The sequence below is a fragment of the Anabrus simplex genome, chromosome 14 (genome assembly GCF_040414725.1).
Source record: "Anabrus simplex isolate iqAnaSimp1 chromosome 14, ASM4041472v1, whole genome shotgun sequence".
NCBI lineage: Eukaryota > Metazoa > Arthropoda > Insecta > Orthoptera > Tettigoniidae > Anabrus > Anabrus simplex.
In genome coordinates this window covers 99,952,069-99,971,943 of record NC_090278.1, presented here as the reverse complement: position 1 = coordinate 99,971,943, position 19,875 = coordinate 99,952,069, and the positions used below count along the sequence as shown (strand labels likewise).

The 19,875-nt window shown below is 39.8% G+C and overlaps 1 protein-coding gene across 17 annotated transcripts in view; it reads left to right on the top strand.

The window, feature by feature from the left end:
• ctrip (E3 ubiquitin-protein ligase ctrip) overlaps positions 1–19,875 on the top strand; it is a 322,022-nt gene that overhangs the window by 232,098 nt on the left and 70,049 nt on the right. For all 17 annotated transcript variants that reach the window (XM_067157963.2, XM_067157962.2, XM_067157961.2 and 14 more), the window contains 2 exons: positions 16,904–17,031; positions 17,110–17,294. In XM_067157963.2, coding sequence (XP_067014064.2) covers positions 16,904–17,031; positions 17,110–17,294 — 313 coding nt within the window. The remainder of the gene's footprint in view (positions 1–16,903; positions 17,032–17,109; positions 17,295–19,875) is intronic.

Genomic DNA, 19,875 nt, shown 5'->3' with positions numbered 1-19,875 from the left:
GTATCACTAGGTAGAAACACATTTCACATATCAATGTGAGTTCATCTAACTCTTGAAATTATAATGGAAGATTCTAGTAAAATCCGTAAGCACTACCATCGCTTGGGCTACAGGTTGAAACTATCGCGAGCGTGAGCCTTAATCGTATTATTTTTATTCCCTACCTGTGAAATACACTCGCAACACGTACTCCAATAATTATAATCCATCTTGCGCTCCCAATACACAAGAATAAGTCAAATATCATCATTTAATCATCAATCGCTCAATTATACAACAAATATCCCTCAGGATTGGTCATATTCCAGACCCTTCATGAACAGAGCACATTCAATCTCACATATAAGGACTCTACTGTAAATTTATGGCTCACGAGCGTTTAATTCTGTTTTATCCGATCTTTAGTCAATATTATTATTATTATTATTTAAGTGATTATTACATCCACTGATCCTCGTGGAATATCATAAAATTAGATGACTTCATCATAAATACAACAAGTGATCTTGAAAGACACTAGGTTCGACCCTATTCACTCAAAATGTACACGCAGATTTCAGTCCAATAACTTTCAACATTACAAGGGAAGCAGATTTATCATGTGGTCAGTGATTTTTAAATATTAAGCTCCTAAGCATGGGAAATCATTCAAAGACAACCTACATGTCTACTCCAACAGATTCAAAATTTCATTCACACGTACCTAGTCTACCACGGCACCTTAAGAAGTGGAAAAACGAAATGTTTCTAACTACAACAAACTAATAGATCTACGACTTAAAGAAGAAAGACCTCTAGTTGTACAAAAGGTGAGACAGATAAATTAAATTAAAAGGTACTCAAGTTTTAGATGGAGTTCGATCCCCGTCGACAGTCAATTATTCCAGCATTTTCCTCCGGTCAGTCTCCTTCCAATTACCAGATACGCCTCACATTTTACAGCTCCATGGAGGCTTTGTAGCAGGTGTCCCTCGAAGTTGTGTTATAGGTGGTTGTGGAATTGTCCATCTTGAGGTGTTCAGCTTCTAAGGGGACTTCTGTAGAATTCCGGTCACAAGCTGTAACTGAGATGACAAGATTAAGTATTTGCACAAGCACGTCGAACGTTAATAACTCGTCTACACAGTCACACTTAACTTGGTTCTTAAGGCGTGTTTTACTCCATAGGAATTCGCTAATTATCTCGCTAAATTCTGGCAGAACGGGCGTCGACTTGAACTGGAAATCATTTCTCCACGTGGTCGGATAACGTAGCGTCGCACATCCCAGTCTAGAGTTCAGAATAGCAGCACCGCGAAGAATATTCAGAGAGAGCAATACAGCGAAGGATATTCAGAGAGAGAGCAATTTACTCGTAACAAGGCCTTTTTATCTTATCGGCCTGGGAGGTGTGATCTTCAACGAGAATGATAATTGGCTGATGGTCTCATTTAATTGGCTCAGACTATTCCAGATTCAGAATATGAGTTGCGCGCGTGCGGCGGTAGTCAGGTGATTTGCTTCGACCTTGGCATGGTCCGGGCCATGTATCACCCCTCTGAATGACGAAAAAAACTCGTTCTTAGCTCGCCACTACTTCCCCAATGACACATTGCAGTTCCAAGCAGACAATAAAACTTTTAATTTCCAGTTGTTGAAAATATGCACAATATCGCCAATTTTAACGGGGGCAGTACTTTACAACATTGTTTCTGAACACCTAAAGTTTAGGAAACTGTGCTGCCGTTGGGTCCCGAAACTCCTAACAGAGGACCACAAAAACCAAAGATTTGAGTGTGCAATGAAGTTCTTGACTCGTTATGACGAAGAAGGTGACGGATTTTTAGTCGGATCATAACTGGAGACGAAACATGGGTTTCACATATCACACCCGAATCGAAGCAACATAGCATGGAATGGGGACACACACTCGCCTGTAAAGGTGAAGGCCAAACAGACTCTGTCCCAGCACAAAATCATGGCGTCGGTGTTTTGGGATAGTCATGGTGTTTTGTTGGTCGACTTCATGCAACGACGGACCACTATCAATCCAGAAGCATACTGCCAAACCCTGAGAAAGATACGCAGAGCAATTCAAAACAAAAGATGCGGCATGCTGACAAAGGGAATTGTCCTTCTCCATGACAATGCAAGATCTCACACGGCAGGTCAGACCTGCAATTTATTGGACAGTTTTGGTTGGGAAGTTTTAGACCTCCCACCCTACAGTCCTGATCTTGCGCCGAGCGATTACCATCTGTTCCTCCACCTCAAACATCACCTCAGTGGCAACCATTACAATGACGACGTGAAAACGGCAGTGAACTCTTGGTTATCGGAGCAGGCGGCATGTTTCTATGAAGAGGGTATTTTAAAATTGGTTACGAGGTATGCTGAGTGTTTGAACATACTTGGCAACTATGTCAAAAAAATAGAGTGAAGTATGTACTTTCTGAAATTAAATTTACTTTTTCGAAATAACCTTTCGTTGTGTACCTTTTTTTTCAAACGGACCTTACGTAAAAAACACGCCTCGTATGTTTAGCCACTCTTTCGAGATATCGATCTTGTCATAACTTAGTATGGTATCATTCAAAGGTATCACTTCACTGAGTCACTTAACTTCTTAAATATTTCACACTTATCGTAAATGGTATTAGATAATAATGTCTAGTTTAATTAAGAACTAATATCTAGCAAACTTAGCTCATCATTCAGCTATCACGACGTCTTCTATAGCTCTCTGCATCACATGACCGGTCCTCAACTTGGCTGTGGTGTGTGGAACGGCTGGAATCTTTCCTTTCATCAGGTCTGGTCTTTTGGCTGGTCCATATTCATCTCCAGGTCGGTCCACCTCAGAATTAGCAAGACATCTGCTTCTTTATTCTTGAGCTCCTCCTCTGCGAACCATGTGACCTTGCCGCGGTGGGGAGGCTTGCGTGTCCCAATGATGCAGATAGCCGAGCCGCAGGTGCAACCATATCGGATGGGTATCTGTTGAGAGACCAGACTAACGAATGGTTCATCGAAAGGGGGGTAGCAGCCTTTCGGTAGTTGCAAGGGCGGCAGTCTAGATGATTGACTGATACGGCCTTGTAATAATACTCAACATGGCTTAGCTGTGTTGATACTGCTACACGGCTGAAAGCAACGGGAAACTACAGCCGTAACCACCTCCCGAGGACATGCAGCTCTCTCTGTATGAAAGATGTACTGATGATGGCTTCCTCTCGGGTAAAATATTCCGGAGGTAAACTAGTCCCCCATTCGGATCTCCGGGTGGGGACTACACGAGAGGGGGCGATCATCAGGAAGATGGATACTGACATTCTGCGAGTCGGAGCGTGGAATGTTAGAACTATGAATCGTTGTGGTAGGTTAGAGAATCTGAAAAGGGAGATGGATAGGCTAAAGTTAGATGTAGTTGGTATAAGTGAAGTACGTTGGCAGGAAGAACAGGATTTTTGGTCAGGCGACTACCGAATTATCAACACGAAATCAAACAGGGGTAATGCAGGAGTTGGTTTAATAATGAATAAAAAAATAGGGCAGCGGATAAGCTACTACGACCAGCATAGTGAAAGAATTATTGTCGCCAAGATAGACACCAAACCAATGCCCACCACAATAGTGCAGGTCTATATGCCTACTAGTTCAGCGGATGATGCAGAAATTGAAAGAATATATGAGGAGATAGAAGATTTAATACAATATGTCAAAGGTGACGAGAATCTAATTGTGATGGGAGACTGGAACGCAGTGGTAGGCCAAGGAAGAGAAGGTAGCACAGTAGGAGAATTTGGATTGGGACAAAGGAACGAAAGAGGAAGTCGGCTGGTTGAATTCTGCACTGACCATAATTTAGTCCTCGCCAATACTTGGTTCAAACACCACAAACGACGGCTGTATACGTGGACGAGACCTGGAGACACTGGAAGGTATCAAATAGACTTCATTATGATTAGGCAGAGATTCAGAAACCAGGTGTTGGATTGCAAAACTTTCCCAGGAGCAGACGTGGACTCTGACCACAACTTGTTGGTCATGAAATGCCATCTGAAGTTGAAGAAATTGAAGAAAGGAAAGAATGCAAAAAGATGGCATCTAGACAAGTTGAAAGAAAAGAGTGTGATGGATCGTTTCAAGGAACATGTTGCACAAGGACTAAATGAAAAGGCCGAAAGAAACACAGTAGAGGAAGAGTGGAGAGTCATGAAAAATGAAGTCAATAGGGCTGCTGAAGAAATGTTAGGAAGGAAGAAAAGATCAACTAAGAATCAGTGGATAACTCAGGAGATACTAGACCTGATTGATGAACGACGAAAATACAAGAATGCTAGAAATGAAGAGGGCAGAAAAGAATACAGGCGATTAAAGAATCAAGTGGATAGAAAGTGCAAGGTAGCTAAGGAAGAATGGCTGAAGGAGAAGTGCAAGGATGTCGAAGGCTGTATGGTCCTGGGAAAGGTAGATGCTGCATACAGGAAAATCAAGGAAACCTTTGGAGAAAGGAAATCTAGGTGCATGAATATTAAGAGCTTAGATGGAAAGCCACTTCTAGGGAAAGAAGACAAAGCAGAAAGATGGCAGGAGCATATCCAACAGTTGTATCAAGGTAACGATGTAGATAATTTAGTTCTGGAACATGAAGAGGCTGTTGATGCTGATGAAATGGGAGACCCAATTTTGAGGTCAGAATTTGACAGAGCTGTGAGTGACCTAAGTAGGAACAAGGCACCTGGAATTGATAATATTCCCTCTGAATTACTGGATGCCTTAGGAGAAACCAGCATGGTAAGGTTATTTCATTTAGTGTGCAAGATGTATGAGACAGGAGAAGTCCCATCCGATTTTCGGCAGAATGTTGTTATACCTATTCCCAAGAAAGCCGGTGCTGACAGGTGTGAAAACTACCGCACTGTTAGTTTAGTATCTCATGCCTGCAAAATTTTAACACGTATTATTTACAGAAGAATGGAAAAACAAGTTGAAGCTGAGTTGGGGGAAGATCAATTTGGCTTCAGAAGAAATGTAGGAACACGTGAAGCAATCCTGACTTTACGTCTGATCTTAGAGGATCGAATCAAGAAGGACAAACCCACGTACATGGCATTCGTAGATCTAGAAAAGGCATTCGATAATGTTGATTGGACCAGGCTGTTTATGATTCTGAAGATGATAGGGATCAGATACCGAGAACGAAGAATTATCTACAACCTGTATAAAAATCAGTCTGCAGTGATAAGAATCGAGGGCTTTGAAAAAGAAGCAGCAATCCAGAAAGGAGTGAGGCAAGGCTGCAGTTTGTCCCCTCTCCTTTTCAATGTTTACATAGAACAGGCAGTAAAGGAAATCAAAGAGAAATTTGGAAAGGGAATCACAGTCCAAGGAGAGGAAATCAAAACCTTGAGATTTGCCGATGATATTGTTATTTTATCTGAGACTGCAGAAGATCTCGAAGTTGCTGAATGGTATGGATGAAGTCTTAGGTAAGGAGTACAAGATGAAAATAAATAAGTCCAAAACAAAAGTAATGGAGTGCAGTCGAACGAAGGCAGGTAATGTAGGAAATATTAGATTAGGAAATGAAGTCTTAAAGGAAGTAGATGAATATTGTTACTTGGGTAGTAAAATAACCAACGATGGCAGAAGTAAAGAGGACATAAAATGCAGACTAGCACAAGCAAGGAAGAGCTTTCTTAAGAAAAGAAATTTGCTCACTTCAAACATTGATATCGGAATTAGAAAGATGTTTTTGAAGACTTTTGTGTGGAGCGTGGCATTGTATGGAAGTGAAACATGGACGATAACTAGCTCAGAAAGAAAGAGAATAGAAGCTTTTGAAATGTGGTGTTATAGAAGAATGCTGAAGGTGAGATGGATAGATCGAATCACGAATGAAGAGATACTGAATCGAATTGGTGAGAGGAGAGCGATTTGGCTAAATTTGACGAGAAGAAGAGATAGAATGATAGGACACATCTTAAGACACCCAGGACTTGTTCGGTTGGTTTTTGAAGGAAGTGTAGGTGGCAAGAACGGTAGGGGTAGACCAAGGTATGAATATGACAAACAGATTAGAGCAGATGTAGGATGCAATAGTTACGTAGAAATGAAAAGGTTAGCACAGGATAGGGTGGCATGGAGAGCTGCATCAAACCAGTCTATGGACTGATGACTCAAACAACAACATTCTTGAGCTAATGATAAAATCCAAGAAATCAGACAAGTAATCGTTGATTTATAAAGCTTCTTAAAATAATATTAATCCGTTCTGAATATCTTTGTTTTTCTTATCAATTCGGACAGTCAAATATTTTACATTGGGTTCAGTATCTCCAATCTTATTTTTAAAAGAATCTGTAAATTCAAGATATTATATTCTCGAAAGCTTAATTATTTCTCAATTCTTCTTCTCAGAAGATGATTTCTGTGTATTTTTTTCTTCTTTAAGCTCTGTTTGTGATGAGCTTCGATGTATCGTTTCACTTGGAATCGGTCCAACTGGTGAACGTATTTGAAATAAATATGCGTATTTTATGCCTCAACTACACTCTTCAGTGTCGAATAACAAGTATTACGCTGTATTTTCCCTTTTACTTAAGGTAATATCTTCGTAATTTCAACTATCGTGGCAATTATTCTCCTCTTCCGTCGCAGCAGAACTAATACACGTCTAGTCTTTATCTGTTCAATTTTGTAAGTGGGATAATATATTTTATTTTACTTGTTTTTTGAAACAATTAATTTCATACTGTTCTCTCTTCACAGCCATTTAAAATTGTATGTTCCAACTTGGTCATGGCCTCCTATAAACTCCCAACTTAATATTCTTTTCCATACAATTCCGGCCTGTGTGGTCCATACCTCTACTTGACGCCATTTTTAAACACGTCAGAAAATGTAAGGGGCACAATAGGTTTAGGTTTTTTCTTTTTCTTTCTGTTTTTTAAAACATCTGTATGATGTGGGCAGTGACATTGTGTTTTGTTACACACTGGCTTTGCTGTTTACATCTCTGCTGTAGCTTCACCATCCTGGATGATCTTTGGTTTTCCTCAGGGCACATTGGCAAGTCCCATACCTGCCAACCCGATTTATTTTTCCTTCCAATATAACCTCTGTAATGATGACATTTATAGACCTTGGGTTTCCTGCCCACAGCAAAAGGATATGTAAATAACGGTTTCTCTCTTGCATGTTTTATTTACCTACACAGTACATTGCGGTACTCTGTACTGTTCTACTTTAGAATGTACGTATAATTCGTACAGCAAAGTTACTGTAACGAAATTCTCTTATTTTCATCCCTCTTGAGAGCAGTGCAAATAGCATTAAGTATAGTGCCTGTCGCATTGTAGTACGGCAATCATATCGCGAGTAAGAGGACCGTGAGATTCGTGCTGGAATCTCGGGATGTGCAACTGCTGCGCGTTTCGTTTATCTCAAGCGTCAACTTCACGTTGCAATATCTCGGGATGTAATTGACCTATTGCGATGAAACAAACACCATTACGTATGTTATTTTTCATATTAACGGTTGCTTATGAAATAATACAGGGTGTCCATTTAAAAAAAACGTAAGTTGATGTTGAAAATACTATTTTCCTAAGTTTTAGACTGACTCATAGTATTTATATTAAATAGCCCCTTCCCTGCCTTCATGCCCTTGAAAGTCATTTTTCAATATCTCTTGTTGTTCCAGTTATATCTGCGGTGAAAGGTTTAAGTGGGCCACCCTGTATTTGAAAATGCTTGAGAAAGATCACGAAAAAAGAATTGGAATTTCTCCACCTACAGATAGCCCTACAACTTATTCCTCCTCAGTTGAAGCTATAGGTGATAGCAAGGAAGTTCTTGACACACCTATATCCCCCGCTCCTCCACCTCCTCAGGTGCAAGAGCAAGGAAGAACAGTAACTTTATACTAGACACAAAACTGTGAAAGAATGACAGGAGTTACTGCTCCAAAGGAAAGCAGTCTTAATAAGAATTGACAACTAGGAATTAGTTATTTTCATCTACATTAATAATAAGAGCCACATTGTGATATCTGGATTTCTTCATTTTGATAATTACTTATAAATTATATAATTTTTAATTTAAAATTGACCTTTTTTTCATGAATTATTAGGAAAAGAATATTCACTTAGGACATTTTCTCTATGGAATATTGTACAAGTGTTTCCTTGACGACTGCTTTCAATTGTAGAAATAATTTATATATTTTCAACTTGAGTTTTTTGTTTGTTTTAATGTTGTCAATCTTATGTTAATTTTAAGGACACTTCCTCTTAAGCATTACTTTATCAATTTATATATTTTTCATCTAAACAGTGTTATGTGCCTGAAGATGTTGATAATATACGAAACATGTACCACTTTTAACCATTAAATTGCGTTAAGCAATCATTGTATCGACTAGGTGGAAAATAATAAATACTTAATTGTGAATCTATAAGGTCAAAACGCACTTGAAGCATCAGTATAGAAGTGTTGTCTCCTTCTAAAATAATCTTTGTAATAGATTGTAGTCGTGAGCTGTCGAACGTAGATTCAACCAATAGGGTGTTCAATAAAGCCTTAGCTGTGGGAGAATTCGCAATGTGGCGCGTGTTGACAGAGAGGTGACTAGCCTTGTTGGTTGTTTGAGACGATCTGGCAGTTGTCTCCCAGCTGGTGGACATCGCCGCGTCCACCAAACTCTGCCACAGCTTCTTCGCAGGTCGAACATGACTGCGGGCTGCGTAGTACTTCCATCTCCTTTACAGTGGTCGGGTATTCGCTCCCTCTTCTGATGTCGATCCGGTCTTGAATGAAGGAAGTTAACTGTTTAAGCATCACCACGGTCCTCTTGTCGTTCATTTTCGAGTCCAATAGATTCAATAGTCCTTGCCAGTTAACGTATCCACAAAGACGCTGTCAGTTGATACAATATTTTCACATACATTTACAAAATACATACGTAACCTTAATCACTGGTGTCAAACACAAAACATTCACATCACAAACAGCCATCTAAAGACAACTGCCAATCGCTGCATATCGAGATGACAACATTGATGCACAAATAAAACAGATGACTACCGACTGCCTACTTCAGCATGTCAGACACGTGGTTACAGATCTAACCTTGTTACACCGTAACTAAACTTCCAAACGCTAACTCGGCAGCAACTAATTTCACCGTCAAGATCATCTCTTTATATAGGTGCCTGACCAGACTTCTAGAACTTACATTACAAAAAAACCTACCTTCTTGAATAGATAGATCTCAATGTATAGAATATTCTAGTGCCTTAAAGTTACAGTGTGTTTCACAGTTATGGATTACAAATTATACATTAACAAAACTGATATCAATATCTATGTACAACAAGTTTCATAACCTCACACACAACGCGATTGTATCATAATAATACAAATACTAACATGATGTAACACTTCATAGCTATACATACAAGTAACAATAATAATAACAATAATCATAATCATAAAATAATAATCATCATGTTTCGAGCCCGATATTTGTGTTAGTTACCCATGGGTGAGAGAATATTGTTTTCAAGTTATACCTGATATTGCACTTGCATCGTATGGAGAAAGTAAGGTGTGGCTGAATACTAACCCTGACAGTAACACATGTATAAATATCACTTTAGTTACACCACATGTGCTACTCAAAGCCTATTATTTAAAGTTACGTTAAAGTTACCAGACGGATGACTCTCCCCTCCTTATGAGGACTAGATGGCATTCATTTGCACGACACGTCAGAAAATCGTATGGTGTAACTGTCAGGGTTAGTTGGGGTAACGTTCTCCCTATTGATAGGCCTTGATCCACTTAAATCTCCTTGATGTATTGATGGGTTGTCACACTCCCATTCTCGACGAACACGTGCTCAGTAGTACACAGCACAGACCATGACAGCCTCCATTGCTGAGAAAGTGCAGGATGAATAATTTTACCTGGGTTTTTTCCCTTCCATCTGGTGGATTCATCTGTAAACATCACTGGGCTCTATTGCTCCACAGTCCAGTTTTGATGGGCATTGTATTGCATCCCTGAGACACAGTCCTGTGGTGGGCTTCTTGGACTTTAAATTCACTTCAAAGCACCTCCTCCCTACTGTCCTTTGTATTATGCTTGTGCCCCATACTTGCTGCAAATGATTTCTGACCTCCACAGCTGTTACGTGTCGATCACGAAAGTGATAATGGCAGTTGACCAATACCGGGCCCAGGGGCTCTTAACTTGGAAGCGTGGGTTTGCAGCAACGGGCCTGAAGCTGAGTCCTGGCATTGTTTCCACTCACTTGTGCCTCTGACCTCCGTAGGTCAACTTTTGTTCTTTTCTGACCCCAACAGTATTAGAGCATTTGAAGCCTAGAGTCTTTCCTTTTCAGGCTCTTCGTTGCCCTTTTCTTTCTTTGTCCAGTACCTTCATTTGTCGAAGTGTCCGATTCCTTCCATTTCCATTTTTTTCCCTCTTATTATAGGATTGTTGCCTAGCTGTACTTCCTCTTAGAAAAATAACCACCACCACCACCACGCCTCCTGTTGTAGCATATATTCTGTGCCTATCCTCTACTAATACTACAGCCCTTGCTGCATTTTCAGGAGCAGCCTTTATGACCTGACTTCATAGCACGACTGTTTTAGACAAGCTGTAATGTCCTCAAGAGTAAAAGACATGAGAATTCACAGCAATAAACCTTGAAGATAGCTGTTTGTGGTTTTTCTTGTACATAGACAGGAAACAGCAATTTGATGTGGTGATTGTCGTTATCAATAATGTCCTTCATATTGCGCTGAAGCTTCTCTGAAGAGCTAATTAATGTAAGATACATTGCCGTATTGTTTTAATTTAATTTGTGCAAGGTTTGAAACTGACCAGGATGTTTTTTTTTCTGAAAAACATGGGGTTCCCTTTTTTGCTGGTGAGTAGTTTTTATTATATGTACTACTTTTGTTAATGTTTTTCAGTATTGCCAGTAAATGATCGTGTGTTCAAGTGATTTAAATCTCTAAACCACTGTAGACATTTTTTCACATGTCACTAAGATTGAGCTTGGCGTTCTATATGCCTGTGTTTTTTTTTAAATGTCTGTGATATAGACAGTGATACATTATGATCTGATGTATATACTGTACAGTGTTTATTTTGGTGTTGACAATAAATGTTTGTGAGATCAGGTGATCTGTAATGCTCAGAAAGCCAGCAGGAGAGAGAGAGGGGGCAGGGGGGTGGAATTGATTGGTCTTGCATGTTTCCTACACTTACGTCTGTGTGTTGTGACTGAAGTTAAAATAAGCATATAACACAGCAATTATAGCATCTTCGACAGCTCATTTGTTTCATTATCACGGAGCTCCAATACTGTACAAGTAATGAGGCATCCATATCGTTCATTAAATGCAGTGTACCATTCCTACAAAAATAGAAACCGCTAGTTGGACTGCTAACACACAACACACACAGGTGTGGCGAGCTGGTCCGAACCAATGTTGGGTATTGCCGAAGTGATTGTGTATTCAAGTTGATGGCCAAAACAGTTTTCTCAGATGCGAGAGCGTGTAACCTCGTAATTGGGCAGAGAATGTGACAAGAAAACTATGTTTAATAACCCACTGGTCGGAAATATAAGTCTTAAACTAACAATTCAACATTACACAGCTGTTTTGCAAAGGAAGTACCTACTGTACTTTATTGATACTTGTATAAGCCCTAGTGCAAAAGGTGTTCATATTTCTTATGTTTTTCACATCTTTTAATCCTTTAGCTGCCAAACTAAAATGCTGTAGTATTGCTAAAATTGCCAATGTAAATTAATGCAAAATATTAGGTTTTACTGCAAATTTTGTAGTACTTGCCAAAGTTTTGAAGCTGTTTAGATGATTTTTTGATGATTCATGATATATCCATGTATATGTCCTGTGATTTACTTTGTTGTCACTTATGTCTTTATGTTCAAAATAAATGAATGAATCATTAATTTCCAGTTTCTATAATTAAATTTGCAAATTTGAATCGGTATTTGGCATAGTAACTACTAATACAACTGAAGTACTTAAGATAGAAAGAATAATAATTAGGTGTTCAGTTAAACAATATCAAGTTAATGGCCATTGGAGAAAGCTTTACATAACACAGTTTATAACGAAATTGAACGAGTGTTGAGCACAGTTAGAAAGAAATGCATCTTATTTGTTGGACATCTTTTTAGAACACCAGAAACTTGAATTACAGTGAAACTCGGTTAAGAAGTCCCACATAAGAAGTTTTCCCGCCTAAGAAGTGTGATATTCTTGGTCCCTTGATCAGTTGCATTAAGATATATGTATATTATTCCCGTTTAAAGTGTTCTGTTTTAAATATATTTCCCGGTTAAACAGTTCAGATTTTAGAGCCCCTTGAGATAGAAAACGTCCGCTCAAAGCAGCCCATAGTTAGACCCCTCAAGTCTCCGTGCAAGTTGCACAGTGTGGTAGACCGTTCGCGCGCTCGCTGTGTGTCTCTCGTGTCACGGAACTTGTGCGGGCTTGCCAAGGCCATACGACGTCATGTTATGACAACAGGGACACCAGATGCTCACTTTCACCTTGTGGAATCGAATCGAACTCATCAGTTCCATCTACCTTAATAGAATCGAATGGTATTCTACGTGGGAAACATAAAGCATGCAATGGATGGTTTGATAAAACTTTAATGGAGTAATTTGCAGGCCGCTACAGGGTAAAGTCATTAATCGAGGTGGCCTAAACATGAATTAAAAACCGTAAAGTGTATTTATCCACAACATTACTTTTAATGTACCACAAAATTGAATATTATAACTTGTTTGATTTTTCATTTCCTTGCTTATTCCCTTCCAGGCATTCTCTCTTACGTTGTTGCAATAATACCTATGGGTCTTGTAGAGGAAATTACGTTTTTGAACTAAACTGATAAGATTTTCCGTGTCCATTTTTAGTGAGGTGAACAAAAACAACTTCCTGACTCTATGCAGGAAACGGCCGACTTGCCAGCAGCCAGCTGATACACATGCCGCCAAACAGCCGGCCAAAAGATCCCGATCGTCTACAAAGTTGAACGAATGTTGATAGCCAACTGGGTGTTGGTGGGTGGCACACACAGGCATTGCAATACCACTTGTTGACATAAAATTGAAAGTTATTTTTAATTTTACCTTTATACGAGCTAAACATTGTATTATCGTGTCACTCGTAATTATTACATCACATTATTAGAACGTATAATACCAATATAAATGGTCCATTATTGGACATTATACATTTTCCAGCTAACTCATTCCTGGTTGCCAGCGTTTTGCCCTCGTGTGCTGGGGTGGGCTCATCAGTTGGTACCTAGCACACCTACCAAGACGCTGGCTAGTGCATACCGTGGAGGCCACTGCGTAGGCTAACTGGAACCACCGGCAGTGCCAATGCACCGAGAGACTTTGTTTCATCACCAAAAATTGATGCCTGCTTGGCCATCAGATGATAGGTGTGCTAGGTACCAACTGATGAGCCCACCCTAGCACACGAGGGCGAAACGCTGACAACCAAGAATGAGTTAGCTGGAAAATTTATAATGTCCAATAATGGACCATTTATATTGGTATTATAAATTTACTCATTCAGGACAAATATTTCAGATTCCGTGTGTTAATCAACATCTATATCATTATTAGAACATAGCACAAGGATGAGGAGACATGAATAAAATTTTCGCGGGAAAGGAAACTGTTTACGTTTAGATGTGCTAGCATTGCTACTGCGACTTTATCATTCCCACGTAATCCCCAAGATACATTTCCATGCACTCATTTCTTCAACTTCGAACGTGTTTCTTTTCTTCATTACCTCTAGCGTGAAGAAGATTGAAGTGGGAAAATAAACTCAATATTGGCTTGGCCATGCGGTACTTGTGAAACAGCCAGAAACTACGCTCGTTGCCGTGACAACCAGTAGGAATGCAGGGGAGATTTAGGCCTAGGTTCTAAGAATCTCTAAGAATAAGTTGCCGGATTTCCCATTTGCTGCCGTTATCATTTAAGCAGGTGTCGGGGTGTGAGGAAGATAGAAAGCACATTCTAACAAACTGTAGTACGCGTCTTGTCTTTGCATCTTGTAAGCCTAAGCTACGGATTGCCAATCATAGTGTAGCGTCGTAATTAGTATGAGTAGGAGTCGGTGGAGTTAGTTGTACTTGTAATATCAACGTACAAACTTTTTAAGTGAAAATGAGCGGAACTCGGAGGAAAGAGATCAAGCGAAAGGCACTAACAATAAAAGACAAAGTGGAGATTATAAGGAAAGTGGAGTCGTCTACACTTTCCCGTGTTGCTTTGGCAAAGGAGCTGGGGATGCCGCCGTCTGCTTTGAACAGCATAAGAGATCTTTACTTCTACAGGGAATACTTTAGCAAATTGCAAGGAAGTTAAATCTGAAAAGTACGATGAAATAGAACAAGCTCTGCTAATATGGTTTAAACAGCAGCGAAGTTTAAACATACCTTTCAGTGGGACTGTTGTGAAGGAGAAAGCCGAAAAATTGCATGCATTTTAAGGGTACCTTTTACCGCGTCAAACAGGTGGCTGGACCGCTTTAAAAATCGAGCCAGCATCGTTTACAAAACAATTTGTGGTGAAGCAGAGAGAGTGTGTGTGTGTGGAGGAAAGGGAAGCGTGGAAGGAAATGGTTGTGCCTGGTAAAATAAGCAAATCTTGCAACGTTTTTAATCTCGATGAATTCACACTTTTTTACCTGCTTATTCCGGATATGTCTCTAGTTTTGAAGGGAGAATCTTGCCACAGGGTAAAATTAAATAAAATATCTTTATAATACGATATGTTCAATTATTTTACTTTATCTCTAAAAGTATTGTCATGATAATCTAATTTTTATATTGTGGCTTTCTGTTAGCGGCTCTTATATATCGGCCTATTTCGGTATTGTTTACAAACCAGGAAATCTGTTGGCTGTGAGTTTAACATGTATTTCAAAGTACAGAATAAGTTTTTGGGCGTTACCCCTTTTAAGGAGTTTCCTGCTTAAGAACTTTTTTTTTTGCAGTCCCTTGAAAAACTTCTTAACAGTTTCACTGTAGTAGAAAAGTTATGGGATAGCAATACCGGGATTAAATGAATCACAGAAATTAAGAAGTTATTAATGAACTCCAAATTACACTAAATGATCTCAAGAACAAACCAGGCAAAATTAAGATTCTCAGTGACACATGTGAGACCATAAACCAAAATTAATAAAAGGGTTAAAGGCAGGGTGTTCTCAACTGAAGAAAGGACTTTACATAATTTTTGGATCTATCAACACGCAGTGCTAATTTCTCAAGTTATACAGTGCCTCATAAACTGCAACTGAACTCTTCAAGTACTTACTCCGTACTACGTTTAAGTGCGTATTTGATTCTTCTTCATACACAGTGCTCTCTAACATATATCTTAATAATGTATTTGATGTCCGGCTCCATGGCTAAATGGTTAGCGTGCTGGCCTTTGGTCACAGGGGTCCCGGGTTCGATTCCCGGCAGGGTCGGGAATTTTAACCGCAATCGGTTAATTCCGCTGGCACGGGGGCTGGGTGTATGCGTCGTCTTCATCATCATTTCATTCTCATCACGACGTGCAGGTCGCCTACGGGAGTCAACTCAAAAGACCTGCAACTGGTGAGCCGAACTTGTCCTCGGACACTCCCGGCACTAAAAGCCATACGCCATTTCAATGTATTTGATCTAGGACTTCTTCATACACACGCATTACTGATACTTAAAATTATACAGTGCCTCATAAACTACAATTAAAAATACGTATTTGACTTTAGACTTCCACGTAACTTTAAAATCTCAACGCACAGTGCTCCTGGAAGATTTTAGTGCTTCACTAGCAGAAACCAAACAGAATTTTTAAACTTCGCATTTTATTTTTCTATGCATTGTTTTATAGTTATTTGTAATTGGCTGATGATGACCATGAATACTGATCGAAACCGGTACCTATTTTAATTGAATAGGAATGTAAAATTACATTTATTTTAATAGTATTGAAAGGTGGAACTATTATATACCTTCTTTTAACTTAAATTTGAACTTTCCTATGAAAAGGGAGAGTGTCTCTCGTTTCTGTCTGCATTGCAACACTGTACAATGACCCCCTCCACCCTTGTACGATTTCATTATATGGGCCATGCTTTTTCGCCAACTTTCGGCATCAGCAGTTTTCGCAAATTCTGCTTCTCCGCACACTAGCATGATCTTACCACCTTGGATTCAACTTGGGAATTGAAGAAACATCCCCCTTTGATGATTGTGTTTACACTGAAGGCCATCACAGTCTTAATGATATTATAAAAATATGGATCCATTTTAGTTTTAAACTCTCAAAATTTCATGTTTAATCACGTTTTAATCTTCAAAACTGTTAATTCACTCTCTTTTAACATACTTTGGCGCATTATCGCTGTTTTAGATGTTATTGTATAATGTTTTACGAAATCATTTTTCAACATTTTAACCTATAATTTATAAGTATATGTATTATTTTTAAGATTGATATAGGCTGATGATGCCCGTAAGGAGGGTGAAACATGTACCTTTGACTTTTATGTATTATGTATAAAAAAATATTTGACCATATGAAATAGTGGATCATATTGTATTGTATTGAACAGGTGGACTTATAATATTGTAATAATACTTGAGACACACTAGCATGCTCTCGTCGAAATAGGTGGGATTTTGAATTAACTGATTAATTTAGAATTTAGAATTATCAAGGTTCTACTGTAATAGGAAACCTGTTGTATAAACTTCAGCAAAAACCAATTTTCCTTCCTTTATCAGTTCTTTATTGATGTGTGGATATGAAGCATTCACTACGGGTTTTCTCTGTTATTAGTCCCATGCCTGAAGAAGAGGTAGTGGCAAACAGCAAGCCTGGTACAAGCTGCTCGTCGGGTCGCAAGGGGAAAGGGACGAGCACAAAGGCTAATTCCCGGGGCCGCAAGAGTGATGACCTTTGGAATGGTAAGTTCTATTCTTCATATTACCCGTTGATATACCTTCCGTCAGTAGCTGTCTGTAGTGCGATTACTCTCTTTTCAGAGGGATTTGTACCACCTCCACAATCTCCACTAACGTCTTTCCTGACGCCTCAGTTGCCGGACACTGTGACGATACAGGATGCTTCACTGGAGGTGTTATGTTTACTGCGAGTACTGCACGCCCTCAATCGTTACTGGGGGACCCTTTACCGCAGCGTTGACTATGTGCCTATCATCAGCCAGCAGGTTTGTGCTTTCCTTGTGCAATCCTAATACTCTGAAATGTCTCTGAGCACTTGACCAATCCATATCTCCTTTAAAGTTTTGTCGCTCCAGTACTATAGCCTTGTCATTAACGCTCGGTTTGCACAGCGCAATGATAGAGATCTTGAAAAAATCTAGTTCTTGCCATACCAGCGTTAGTCCGCTCTGCTGATACACTGTTGGTGCTTGTGCTGGTTCCTGAGAGCGATTGGCTTAGCTGTTGGTGAATCTTGTCTCCTACTTAAACTGCTACTTGCCGCCAAACAGAGGTTGGTGTTATACCATTTGGACAGGCATGCCAAGAGTTGGCCCACACAGGACAAGCATACTCAGCTGCACACTTGCTGAATGTGCTCCCCAAGCAAAGCCAGGCAGTCTCTACAGGCCATGAAGGTCCCTTGGAGGATTGGTAACCTCTGCACAAAGTGAGGTAGTGGTAAAACCTCATGATGCTCTTTGTTGAGCCTCACGGCCATGTGTACGTCCAGAAGTCTATATGTTGTTTCTGAAATTTTTCAACTCCCTGACAGGGAATCTCTGTCCTTCCATGTGAACCGAGCACACCTTCACGACCTCAGCCAAGAAGATCCCTGCTCCCCAAGTGGACCTTCTTAATGTGCTAAGTAACCTGTTCCTTGGTCTAACTTTTAAGTCAACGGAATGATAAGTGTCTTGAGTGAACGGTAAAGCTGGGTACTTGATGGCTGAGGAGAACTCCCTGAAGCACAGTTCAAAAGATCGACCCGTGTTTTGCTAGCATTTGGTTTTAGGAAGTTGTCCTTGTACAGTGGAGTCCCGCAAACTTGGCGTGGACCCTATGTGTAGTTTCCAAAATGTTGAGCTTTGTGGAAGAAGGGATGGGTTATTCACAACATACCCTAAAACTATTAAAAATTAAAAAGAAACTTTCATACTAAAATGAAGAAATTACTAGTTCATCGTAGGAAAAGTATTGTAACGCATAACTATTTCTTGCACTTATTTAGTCTTTGTGCAACATCACGTAGGCGATGGAGAAACAAAATGCCATAGCAGATACATCTAGCTTCTCTAGCTTCTTCTGTGGCCTGTATTGCTTGACTGTGAGTCATCTTTTTCATTTTTCCATCGTCTTCCATCTATTCATCTTCAGATTCATCTTAAAGTAAATAGTTTTCGTGTTCCATCTCTTCACCAACATCACCAGTAGTAACATCTTTGCAGCCTGGAATTTTCTTCAATAAGCCCACTATTTCGTAATTTTCATTCTCTTCCCTGCTTTCTTGAAACTCATTTCCTGAATGATCAGCAACTTTCTCCAGGAACGAAGGAGGCTTATATGCACATTTTCATTCAAAGTTTGACATGTCTATTTTCTTTAGTTGATCAATAATGTTGCACCCTTCCTCCAAGGCTAAGACAAGAGATGAAAGAAGTTCTCATCTGTATCCCTTCTTCAATGCTTCCAAAATTCCCTGGTACATTGGTGAACACACGGAAGTTACGTTAGCCGGGGGAAGCATGGCTCTTATATCTTTGTCTTGGTAACTATTCTGCATCAGGGTGGGATGGGAATGGCAGGTATTTTCATTTTAGTAACTTTTCTACCAAAGTAACACACTCCTTATAAAACCAGTCCTTAGAAATAGCTCCATTAATCCATGCATTTCACTTATTCCTGTACCATACAGGCAGTTGACGGATGTCAGTCTCATTAATGGACATTATACATTTTTAAATGCCCAAGAATTTTTCGATTTGCCAATACAGTGAAACTCGGTTAAGAAGTTCCCGCATAAGAAGTTTTCCCGCCTAAGAAGTGTGATATTCTTGGTCCCTTGATCAGTTGCATTAAGACATATGTATATTTTTCCCGTTTAAAGTGTTCTGTTGTAAATATATTTCCCGCTTAAACAGTTCAGATTTTAGAGCCCCTTGAGATAGAAAACGTCCGCTCAAAGCAGCCCGTGGTTAGAACCCTCCAGTCTCTGCGCAAGTTGCACCCTGTGTTAGACCGTGCGCGCGCTCGCGGTGTGTGTCTGGTGTCACGGAACATGTGCGGGCCTGCCACGGCCATATGACGTCGCGCTATGACAACACGGACAGCAGATGCTCACTCTCGACTTGTGGAATCGAATCGAACCCATCAGTCAAAATTTCCACTCCACCGTTCCATCTAGCGGAATAAAATCGAACGGGATTCTACGTAAGAAACATAAAGTACGCAATGAATGATTTGATAAAACTTTAATGCAGTAATTTGCGGGCCGCGACAGGGTGAAGTCATTAATCGAGGTGGCCTAAACATTAATTAAAAACCGTAAAGTGCATTTGCCCACAACATTACTGTTAACCTACCACAAAACTGAATATTCTAACCTGTCTGACTTTTCATTCCCTTGCTTATTTCCTTCCAGGCATTCTGTCTTACGTTGTTGCAATAATACTTGTGGGCCTTGCCGTAGAGGAAATTACGTTTTTGAACTAAACTGATAAGATTTTCCGTGTCTATTATTAGTGAGATGAATAAAAACAACTTCGCGACTCTATGCAGGAAACAGCCGATTTGCCAGCAGCCAGCTGA